We start from the raw sequence: 12,204 nt of genomic DNA on the forward strand, positions 1-12,204 counted from the left end.
TAAGAGGAGGGGAGCCATTGTACCTATACATGATAGTATCTCCCTTAGCTATCAGCTTTGCTTTAATCCGAGATGAATATGAGATATAAAAACCAATCTATTATACCAGCAGGGCTCTCTAGCAGTTGCATTTGGTGCAGAAGAAAGATATCCCAAAATCGAGAAGCTAGCAGTTGCACTAGTTACCTAGGCAAGGAGGTTTTGACCCTACTTCCAAGCTCATATAGTGCTAGTATTGATTGAGCATCCGTTGAAGAAGGCGTTGTACAAACCGGACACCTCTAGACGGCTCGTTAACTGGGCAAGAGAGCTTAGAGACAATAAAGGGGTAAGCTGTGGCTGACTTTCTGGCGAATTTTGCCAATTTCCAAACTTGAAGAGCAGGAGCCTCCCACGGAAAACACCTGGGCAATAAATGTTGATAGCTAAGCTAACAAGAGGTGCAGTGGATCAGGGATCGTCTGAACAACCCCTGACGGGTTAGAGATTGAATATGTTGTAAGGATAGAATTTAAAACCACCAACAATGAGGCAAAATACGAAGTTGTTGTAGTAGGGCTTGTAATGGCAAAGGAGCTCAGAGTTGAATATGTAGAAATGTGGAGTTGCTCCCAGGTAATAGTTAGTCAAATCATTGGAGACTTCAAGGTGAAGGGCAAACGAATGAAGAAGTATCTATCAAAGGTACGAGAACTCGAACTCCAATTTAAAAAGTTTGTTATAAAAATATTTTTGAGGGAGAAAAATATCTGAGTGGACCGTTGGCCTACTTAGGTTCAAATTCAGAGGATGAAGTTAAAACCTTAGAAGTGATGGGCAAAACCGATTATAGAGTACTTGAGGGAGGCCAAGTTATTAGAAGACAGAAGAGAGGCCTAGAAGGTGAGATTCCAAGGAGTAAAATATGTGCTTTACAGGAGAGGCTATACCTTGTTGCTCCTCAAGAGTGTCTCCAAGGAAGAAGCTGAATATATGTTCAAAAAAATACACTAAGGATTATGCAAAAACCATTTAGGAGGACGAATTCTTGCTCGTAAGGCCATTTTAGCAGGATACTACTAGCTAAACATGCAAAGGACTCCTTGTAAGAGGTGAGAAAGTGTCGGAAGTGCTAAGAGTAAGCTAATATTCCGAGGTGTCCCCCTGAGGAATTAACTTTGATCGCCTTGCCATGGCCCTTCTCCCAATGGGAGGTTGACATCATTGGAACTTTCCTAGAGGGAAAATAAGGTATAAAGTTTGTTGTAGTGAATGTTGATTACTTCACAAAATCGGTAGAAGTAGAGGCCCTGACAACCATTACTAGAAACAACATAAAAACTTCCTATGGTAGTTGATATTATGTCGACTTGGAGTCCCCTATGCCCTCGTTACAAATAATGAAAAGCAATTCAACAATCAGCCATTCCGCGTGTGATGACCCTTTTTTTTTTTTTTTTTTTTTTTTTTTTTTTTTTTAATACAAACATATTATCACAGTGGCATGACAATTAGCCATGAACCAACATAACATAAACACATCTCATAACATGTACCTAACACAACAGAGATAATATAGATAGCAACAGAAACTAATTTATTAACTAAAAGAGTAATTACAACATCAGAGCCATTTGATTATCTATGTAATTAAAGCTTATTTTTATATTAATGACATAACAAAACTATGGCTATACAAAAGAGAGTGTCATATGTGACACATTCCATATATATATGAAGTCTATACAAAAGATGGAATATCCACAAGTTCAACACGTTCAACCGTTGCAAAAAGCTTCAATCGTAGTATCTCAAGTACAACGCCACAAGGTTCTCATCAACCTCTGCGGTACCTGCAGCAAAAACAATATCATCTATATGTGGTGGTTGCCATGTTCGTATAGGTGGATTAATGAGTTCACGGTCTCAGTAGTATAAAACTCACTAAGTTTTGCAATGAGCCGACATTTAGTTCTTCTACCATACGTTTACAATAATAGCTACCATCGGTATAATACTTTATTTTTAAAACATTTCGTAATAATAGCTACCATCGGTATAATACTTTATTTTTAAAACATTTCGTAACTGAGGATATATATATATATATATATATATATATATATATTGACACATCTAGCCATTAAAATCATTATAAAACATGTCACACATCTTCATCATGTCATGCTTGTCTTTTCTTGATTTTCTATGTTTTGTTGTTGATGCCGATGAGACTTTAACCCAATCGGTCTTACACTTTAGTGCCAAATGGACTTTAACCAAACCGGTCTTAAGTTGACTTGTCTTATTGCTGATGTCGAATGGACTTTAACCCAATCGGTCTTACACTTGAGTACCAAATGGACTTTAATCAAACCGGTCTTCAGTTCAGTGTTCATGCTTTCGTTCTGTGCATACTTATCATTTCACATACTTATCATGCTCTTGCTATCATACTCATATGTATCATATAACATCATATGCTTCTCATTCTTTTCAATTATATCATGGAAAGTGAAAACATTGGTCCATCATAAATCACATCTCATTCTTATTTCCATAAAAACACTTAAAACACGTGAAACCTCATTATATTAGATCTCGACATAATTCAAGATATTGAAAGCAATCTCACAATAAATATTATCACAAAATATACTTGTCTCAAGTTATCAAAAATGTAGCATTTCTAAGATTTCACAAAATATTAAAAGTTGTATCTTTTCTCAATGAGTTAAATACTCACTTTGGTTGCTTAACTAATCGGTTTATGAAGAAGTTTTCCACGTGGGCCACGCAATGTACCATTGTACAATACATTGCAAGTACACATTAAAACTAACTCAACACATTTTTAACTCTAAATTTCACTTCGGTTCTTGATTTTCTCAAGAGCCATAACTCATAGAAACCCCTAGAATTTTTAGGGTTCTAATTGACAACCCAACAACTACAAATACTAACCCATAAGAAAATCTTAGGATTAAACACTAGAAATTCCAATTTACAACACTTAAGAAAATTTAGGGTTTGGGGTCTTACCTTGATTTCTCACCAAAGATGGAACCTAATACTTGAAAATCGTTTACAACACCTCTAAACACGGAATACTTAGAGAAATTTGAGAGATTAAGCTCAAACTCCTAAAGATAAATCACAAATACAAGAAAATTGAGGATTTTTGGATTTACCTCAAACCAATCAATGAAAACGACGATTTTACATCGAATCACGTTTTCGATGTTGGATTCACGATTGGAGGCTTCAAAAATGCTAGAATCTAGGGTTTATGGGTAAACCTTAGGAGTGAGAAGAGAGTGGAGGATGGAGAGAAATGAGTTGAAAATGTGTTCAGCCAATTTCTATCTACGCCTATTCTGATAGGTAAGTAGGTCGTCTGGACATGCCATAGTGAAACACGCCTCTGAACTCTCGGGTCGCACCGCCTGGACACCAAAATGTCTCGTTTGGACGCGCACGAAGAAATGAACCTACTGACCAAGCTTTCCAGAGACGCTTGCACTTGGGAGTCTCGGCCAATACTGTCCACTAGCCGTCTGAACACGGCAGCGAACATGACTCTACTAACTAATCCGTCTGGACACCTAACTCAGAAAACTTAGGTTTTAAGTGATATCTAAGTGTTCTTTCTCTATACTTAGCGTAATTGTTCTCTTAATTACTCTAATTTGTGTTTTAAACTCTAAATTAATATCTAGGATGTTATACCACAAGTGGTGATTAGAACTCAAAATCCGAACTTATTACTCCTCTTTCTGGCATCTATAGGCAATCAGACAGGTCGAGGAAACCAACAAGACCATCTTCAAGTTGCTAAAGAAAAATTTAGACGAGCACAAAGGAAATAGGCAGAAGAACTTCTAGAGGTGTTATGGGTCTATCAGACGACAGAGCGCACCTTGAGGGTGACAGGCCATTTGCACTGACCTTCGGATCTAAAGTCGTGATTCCTATCAAAATTAGGCTTAACAGCTCCCGAGTGCAACATCTCGATCCCAATAGATTCACGAAAGTGACGGATTTTGATCAACGGCTGTGCAAAAGCAACAAATTCTAACAAAGTAAAAGATAAGAAAGTCTGGGGGGTTGTAGTTTGATGAAGCCACGTGAACACAAGAGAGGAAGGTTGCAAGCAAGCATATGATAGCGATGAAAGGGAAAAAGTAAAAAGTATGAACGAAAGAGATAAAGAAGCTATATGACCTAAGTTCCTACTTTTAAAGGGACTCTTGGAAGGACTCACAACCACCAATTCAAAAAATTGAAGGTAATGCATGTGTGAAAATAAAAGAGCTGTAGATGAAATGACAAGTGACAATCCCCACATTGGTGCATTTAAGTCGAGCAATAGGTAACATCAACGGTCAACATCGATCCAAATGCTCGTTAAAATAAATTTTCTTTTCCCAACTCGCCACGTTGGATAAGAGAATTTTGGATAACTTTTGGGTTATGGGTTGGCAAGCCCACTTAACCTATACACTAAGCCCAAATTAGTATGTTAACCCAAGTCTATTCCACGTGCGTAACAAGAAATTGATTCCCTAGCCATTATCATGCAACACAGACATTTAACTGCCATATGGGCCAACACTTATGATATGCCCGTAATTTAAACGGCAAACCGTGCTTCAATCAAGAAAAGCATGAGATGAATCACACATGCAAGATGGATCATAGTATAGAAAGGGATGGAAAATAATTGCAAATAGGCCACTATAAAAGGTAACTCCCAACCAGGTAAAAAAGACTTTTGAACCTAGTTCAAAACTTTTTGCCCAAGTATTTTACTATTTCCATTCTCCAAATATTTTGATAATTTAATCATTGGATTTATTTTCCGTCGGTACTCTCTGACAGCTATATTGCTCATTATTTTTGTCTTTTGCATGTGCAAATTGATTGGCGTTCGACACAATGAAAAATGTTCTAACAAACCCTATGATAGAAGAACATAAATATTGTAAATAGCATCGGATCAAAAAGCTTTAAAAAGAATAAGTATTTAAAAAAAAAAAAAAAAAAGAAAAAAGAAAAAAAGATAGTAATAATCAGTGCCTTAATTGATGTGAATGATTATAAAGCTTAAGCTAATCCATGAGGGTTGGCCAAAAACTAAAAGGTCAAGGGTTTGACCTGGAAAGCTTTAAAGCTTTTTCTGTCGAGGTACAATTCAGCTTTCTAGATAGCTTTTCTTTTTCTTTCTTTTTAGCCGGAAATGGCTTATCCTCTCCTACATCTCTACATATGGTTTCCTTGCAAATGTAGAAGCAGCCTCTTATTTTTTATTTATTATTATTATTATTATTGTATTTTTTTTATTTTTGTATTTTCTCTTGTTTTGTTGTTGTTCATTTTTCTTCATCCTTTCTGTAGCACCACTTCCTGTAATGTTGACGTTCCATCATCCTTTCAACTACTCTTGTATTTTCTCATGTTCTATTACAGTCTCTCTCTTACGAGAAAAAACAAAATTAAAAATAAGGCAAAAAAAGAAAAAAGAAAAAAGTAAAAGAGTCTCTGTTATTAAAATTAGGAGCCTTATTATTTACCCTCTTCAATTACTAATAACCAAATAGAAATTCTATGCAATAAAACCAGTAACGTTAAGGAATCATTTTAAAGTTAGACGTGACTTTTAAAATTGAGATAATTGCACTGATGATCTCTAAAGTTGGATATAATTATTTTTCATTTCTTGTGGTTTAAAAAGTTCATAGGAGGTCCTCGTGGTAAACAATAATTACAAATCAGTCATTGAACACATTTTCCATCTAAAAGTTAACAGATTCCGTTGATTAGCCACGTCACACACAATACGAAGTCGACATGTGTCCATAACAATAAAAAAATATAAAATATAAAATAAATATAAATAAATAAAATAAAAATATTATTTTAAAAAAAAAAGAAAAAAAATAAGAAAAATACAAAGGGGTGGCTGCCCACCTCCAAATGATTTTAGGGGTGGCCTCCAGCACCTGGGGTTGGTGCGCAGCCACCCCCGGCGCTTGAGGGTGGCCGCGTGCCACTTGTCGGGGTGACTGCGGCCTCCCCCAGTGGCTGAGGGTGGCCTTCGGGCCACCCCTAAAATCCTTTGGCCACCCCCACTGACAGCCACCACTTTGTATTTTTTTTTAATTTAAAAAAAAACAATTATTTTTATTTTTATTAGATTTTTTTTTTTATTGTAATGGACACATGCCAACTTTCTATTGGGTGTGACGTAGCTGATTAACGAAATCTGTTAACTTAGTGGATGAAAAATTGGTTCAGTGAGTGATTCATAATTATTGATTGCCACAAAGATCTCCCATAAACTTTTTAAACCACAGAGAGTGAAAAATAATTATGGCCAACCCCAAGAACCAACGATGTAATTATCCCTTTGAAATTACCATTGAATTTGAGATAAATTACTATTAAATTTTGATCGATGTTTAAAGCCAAATATATATATATATATATATATATATATATATATATATATATATATATATATAGCATTATTGGCAATAAGACAGGCTTATTGTTATGCAATAGAAAAACTCTATTGCCCAGGATAAGAATACAACCACCAAGAAAGGGAAAGGCCCAGATCGAAAATGTTCTTGGAGATTGTTAACAAGAAAAGCGAAAACAAATTACTTTGGGATTATCTCTTAAATCGGCACACAGTTGCTAATTTGTACCCATAATGGAGACACCATTAACGCAACTCACTTTTTGCACTCTTTTTCATTGGAAAAGCAAAACCAATCAAATTGGTCTTGGATCCCTTTTGGTCAAGAATAAATTACAAGCTTATAGGAAGGGCATACAGGAGATAATTCTGTTAACCCATGATTATTAACTCATCACATGTTTACCAGTACAAGATTTTTCCTATTATTATTTTTATTTTTATTATTTTGAACGATTATTATTATTATTTGTTTCCATGAATATGTCTAACAATTTCCAAATACTTGATTCTTATTTCTTATTTTACTTGGTTGACGTGGCAGTCATCATCATTTACTGAATTTTTTCATTTTTTAATAAAGGCTGTTCAAATGAATAATGAGCATTGTCACATTAGCCCAGTAAATTATATAGCATTACGTTTTGCAATATTCTTCAAATTTTAAAAAGTTACGATGCGAAGATTTATTCCATCAAACCTTTTTCATTACTCCCTACAGTTAAGTATTTTTTGTTAATTTAGACGGCTAACACATCATGCGATTTAAAATGTCCCTAATACTCTTTTTTTTTTTTTTTTTTAAATACATTTATACCCTAAATTCTAATTTTTATTTTAATTAAAAAAAAAAAACTTTGTGAACAGAATGACTCAGGGAGACCGTGGATTAAGTGACCACAACCTGACCATGAGTTCCTTTTTAAATTTTAATTTTTTTCTAAATTTTTTATTCTTCAAAGGAATAGTGTTGTCATTTTTGTTTCCTCCGTCGTGATTTAATAGAAAATCTTAACGGAGATAATTGAAACCAGCTTGTAGAAGAGATCTATACATTATAACTTTTTGAAGTTTGTGGGTTTTTGAAAATAAGGAAGCAGTTCAAAGGGTAAGCATAATTTTCCATTTAAACCAAAAAAAAAAAAAAAAAAAAAAAAAAAAAAAAAAGAGACAGAAATTTACTGTGCTTTTGTATGGAATCTTGAAAGCTGATGTTCATTGCATTTGCAGAAGAATCATGAAAAAAAAAAACATTTGGGGTTTAAAAAGAAATCAGTTTGGGGTGGTCCTTGAAGTTGAAGGGCATAAGTACCCAATAAGAAATTCATAAGGAATCTAAAATAAACTGAGGTAAACTATGGGCTTTGCAGAATAAAAAATTAAGTTAACCAGAAATGACATGTTATTGGGATAATCACGGTGTAAGCACGCAAGCCGCAAGCGGTGACCCACAAGAGAGGAGATTAATCATATAGAAAGGGAAGGTGGAGACCAAAGAAATTTAAGAGTTTTGTCCATAATCGCAATTAAAGAGCAGGCATTTGTTGACAATGACTTTGATCCTGTCGTATTAGGATGTATTTCCAAAACATAAACAGATGATTTGCAAAGGGACAGTTGATAATAAGGACATGAACAAACCCACGACAATGTGGACAAGAAAGGTGGAAAACAAAATTAAAATACCCAAGTGAATATTTTGGTGATTGACAGATGCAAACTTAAGCATATATTTTAAGCCAAATATGCCTGTAAAGTCAATAGAAGACAGGGCTGTATGTCCTTATCCAAGGCTTAGCTGTTCAGACCACTTAATTTGTCATTAAGCACTTTGAAGCCTTCTTCCCAACAGGCTTATTAATTAAACCTTTTCTTTACTTCTTTTTTTTCATTTTTTTTTTGAAATGTGGTCCCTTAATTTTAGAGTCCATCCAAAAATTCCCAACCACTAAATAGATGGGTTTCCCCCCATGAAAACAAAGCCAATTTCCTGAAAATTTGCAATTATCCCAAATTCCAAACAACCCCTCTAGAGTAGGCAATCAGGAGCTGACAAGCATTAATCAAATTGATGTGGAAAGATGGCGAAATCCGTGGATTTGGACTCGTGTCCAATCATTCTCTCCACAAAAAAATTTCCATATTGCTTGTTTGGTGGATGGGGTTTGGCTTTGGCTTAGTGAAGACATTGGGAGGGATGGTCCGGCAGGGCACGAGCATTGAGTGCCCATTACAAGTAGATGACTATGAAAGCTCTCCAACCTTTTCCTCTTTTCTTTTAGCATTTTGGTATTGACTTTAGGAAACGAATTTCACGTTTAATCCTTAATGGGATGCAAAGAGAGTGCCACCCATGTTTGTTATCAACCGTTTGTTTTACGTTCTCAAAGTTAAAAGACATTAATTAATAATTAACAAACAACCCAAAAAGCATTAAGGAACGATATCTTCCCAAGTAACTCAAATTCTACCTCAATCACAACTTGCCAGGCTTTAGATGTTTTCATCAATTATCAGTGGACAAAATGACAGGAGAGATCTATTATAGAGAAAAAGGGCAAACAAAATCTTTATATAGCTAGAACACAAGTATAACATACAAGTTCATTACATGATAGGATATATTTCCAGTCCATGTCCTGAAATTAGTGCTTATAATGATATCCATTTTACTAGAACCGATTGTTCAACCACCAAACGATTACCCCAATACTTCTCTCTTCCCGTTATTCGTGGCCGGAAGTTAACAAGGGTAGGCTTTATATATCTCTGGTGGTTCGGTTCAGCCAAATCCCACGAATCCAATGAAATGAGTACTGATTCCTCCGGGCTGCTAAAACTGGCCTTCCCTGATATATATAATACCTTTTTATGCACGTAAGAAACAGAGACAGTAACCTCCAGGAGTTGCAGAACTCTCTAGTCATCACCATGGATGGCAGGTTCAACAGAGTAAGAGTAAATACTACACAATCATATAACTACACACCACCACTGAAAGAAGAAGAAAAAAAAAAGAACCCAAGTGAAATGTCAAGCATCTGTTATGTATGGCTGCTGTTGGTGAGGTTAAGTAGAGTCTATTAACAGTTAGAATTCACGAAGTTGCTTATCTCCTCCATGAGGCAATAGAAATGGTCATTATTTGGCAAGAAGTAGAATCCAATGGTGGCCTGTTCCAAATAAAGAAGTTTCACAACTTGGCTAGATTCCTTGAGCCCTTCAACGTAAGCCAATTGCCAATCTTGGACAAGATCCAAACCAGCTACAACAACAAGACTCTTAGGAAAATCGAGTCCTTCAAGGCTTTTCCCTCTCGGGCCGAACGGGTTACATGCCGGATGGTCTCGATCTTCCCCATCAGGAAGATAAGCTCTCCAATACCAATCACGGTCTTGAATTGTAACAAAGTATTTACCATCTAATCTCTTCTCTGATTCAGTTCTCTTTAGCCCACCAAACATTGGGTGAAGAAGGACGTTACCCAATACCTCAACTTCTTCCTCAGCTGCCCTCACTGCTACATGGTGAGCAATGTTACCACCAGAACTATCTCCAGCCAAATATACATGAACCTTGGAATCCTTCCCACTCTGAAGCCATGATCTTGATTTAACCCACTTGAGAGCAGCCCAGCCATCATCATAGGCAGAGGGGTATCTATGTTCAGGTGATCGGCGGTAATTTACAGAAACCACAGCAGCTTTACAGGTGCTCACAAGGCGGCGACAAAAAGTGTCATAAATAGCACTGTTGGCTGACGAATGGGTGAAGCTTCCACCATGAAAGAAAATTATGACCGGGACAATCTGGGTAGTGCTCAAGGGCTTCTCAAGATCTACAATTCCCCATTGAGCCTCATTTGCTGGTGCAGGCTGGTAAACCCGGTTAAGAAGGCCGGTGGCTCTATCAACATGGTCAAAGGAGAAAACCCCATCAACCGGAATCGTGTTGGCGGGGACTTTCCGGTCAAGAAACTCTGCCAACTCACGGTTAAATGTTCCATCGGCACGGCGCAGGAGATTGTAAGCTAGCTTGAAATTGGAGATGAGTACCCATGTATTGAGTGGCACAACCCTCTTCAAAAAGAACAAGGATTGAAAGGATAAGAACCAAATATCTAACTATTACAGTTTACAGAGTCGTTAAATCCTATTTTAACCACCCAAATGATCAAATACGCATATGAAAATCTCCAACATACACACAACAGAAAATTATGAAAATCGGCAAGGCAAGCAGTAAAACCCAACACGAAACTATTGAAAGGGGAAGGAAAAACAAAAAAGAGGTACGTCTAATACATCTAAAAACCCACGAAACTTGGTGAAAAAATCCAACTTTTTGCCCCAAATCAAACTCAAATTTCTTAAACTTCGACTTTCCAGAACAAGAAACAAAACCCAACATTGAAGAAATAGAAAGAAGAGAGATTTAACGAACCCATGATCCAACCATCATATCAACTCATTTTATTGACCAAAAGCCCATTACAGATATGGAGACTAACACAAAGCGCAGAGCAGAAGTGGCACTCGGAACAACTCGAGTCCTTCAAATAAAAGAGAAAAAATTCAAACCGTACCCAGTAGCCCCAAATGAAACTCAAATTCCGGAAACTCTAACTTCCCAAAAGCCAAATAACCCAAACCCAGAAAAAAAAAAAAAAAAAAAAAAAAATTATAAAATGAAACAAACCAATCGACCAAACGATCATATAAAGCTCCAAACTCAGAAAAAAAAAAAACAACACAAATACGTGAAAAAAAGTACGCCAAGAAGAGAAAGTACAGGGCAAGATATGAAGCTAAATACCTTGGATTCATTGAGATTGACTTCATTACTACCAGCCATGACTCCCCCTCTCTCCCCCCCCACACCACGAAAGATTCAAAGCCACACCACAAGCAGGCCTAAAACTCAACAAGCCCTCTATTGCTCATAATAACACAACAAGGAACCAAACGCACATGGGTATCTCTCTGTGAGTGTGTCTCTCTCGCTCTCTCTCTCTCTCGCTCTCTCTCTCTCTCTGTCTCTCTCCCCCTGTGTCTGTCTGTGATAGCCCTTGGACCTTTCGATTTCTTTTCCCTTTTATTTGATAGATTCCTCGTTTTGGGTTGCTGAACTAAGAAGGGACACTTGCTTCTGAACTAATAAGAAGGGGAACAGAAAGCGTTCAGAGACGCAGAGAGATCAACGATATTAGAAAAGCGAGAAAGAAAGAAAGTACACCCTCATAAGGATAAAAGAAAGCGAGATAGAGAGAGAGAGAGAGAGAGGAGGGGTGTGTGGGGGGGGGGGGGGGGGGGGGGGGGGGGGGGGGGGGGGTGAGAGAGTCAAACGCAAAGGAACGACGGTGCTGGACGGAGACGAGCGACACGACAAAGCTGGCGGCCGAATTAAACTGTTTATTTGGGCCCCACCGTTCCTTATTCAATATATGTTTTTTGCTTCGAATTTTCTCTTTTGTGTGTGTTTTCTTCTTCTTCCTTTATGCCTATATATATATATATATATATATCATATTATTCTCTCTTCTTCCACTTGAGGGCTGTGACCTGGGAATTAAAGGCTTGGCAATTGGCAAATGACCCGCCTGCCGCCTGCCTTTGGGCTTTTATTTGTTTATTATCAAATATTCCCAAGCAAGTTTTTTAAGGTAGGAACTAGGAATCTTTTTTTGTTTTTTTTTTTGTTTTTTTTTTTGTTTTTTTGTTTTTTTCTATAGTGTTCTATTT

The 12,204-nt window shown here is 36.8% G+C and overlaps 1 protein-coding gene across 1 annotated transcript; it reads right to left on the reverse strand.

Moving 5' to 3' along the window:
• Window positions 1-9,005: 9,005 nt before the first annotated feature.
• LOC133851298 (gibberellin receptor GID1B-like) lies at window positions 9,006-11,764 on the reverse strand. The gene is made up of 2 exons (XM_062287640.1): window positions 11,279-11,764; window positions 9,006-10,542 (listed from the first exon to the last, which is right to left on the reverse strand). Exons 1-2 carry the CDS (start codon window positions 11,315-11,317, stop codon window positions 9,547-9,549), a joined length of 1,035 nt encoding a protein of 344 aa, XP_062143624.1. The 5' UTR covers window positions 11,318-11,764; the 3' UTR covers window positions 9,006-9,546.
• Window positions 11,765-12,204: the final 440 nt, after the last annotated feature.

The sequence above is a fragment of the Alnus glutinosa genome, chromosome 12 (genome assembly GCF_958979055.1).
Source record: "Alnus glutinosa chromosome 12, dhAlnGlut1.1, whole genome shotgun sequence".
In the NCBI taxonomy this organism is placed as follows: Eukaryota; Viridiplantae; Streptophyta; class Magnoliopsida; order Fagales; family Betulaceae; genus Alnus; species Alnus glutinosa.

What these genes read in the sequence shown, in the direction of transcription:
- LOC133851298 (XM_062287640.1), bottom strand. Translation starts at nt 11,317, where the DNA reads ATGGCTGGTAGTAATGAAGTCAATCTCAATGAATCCAAG. An exon ending in TCAATCTCAATGAATCCAAG is followed by an intron (nt 10,543 to 11,278) that starts GTATTTAGCTTC and finishes TTCTTTTTGAAG; the next exon opens with AGGGTTGTGCCACTCAATAC.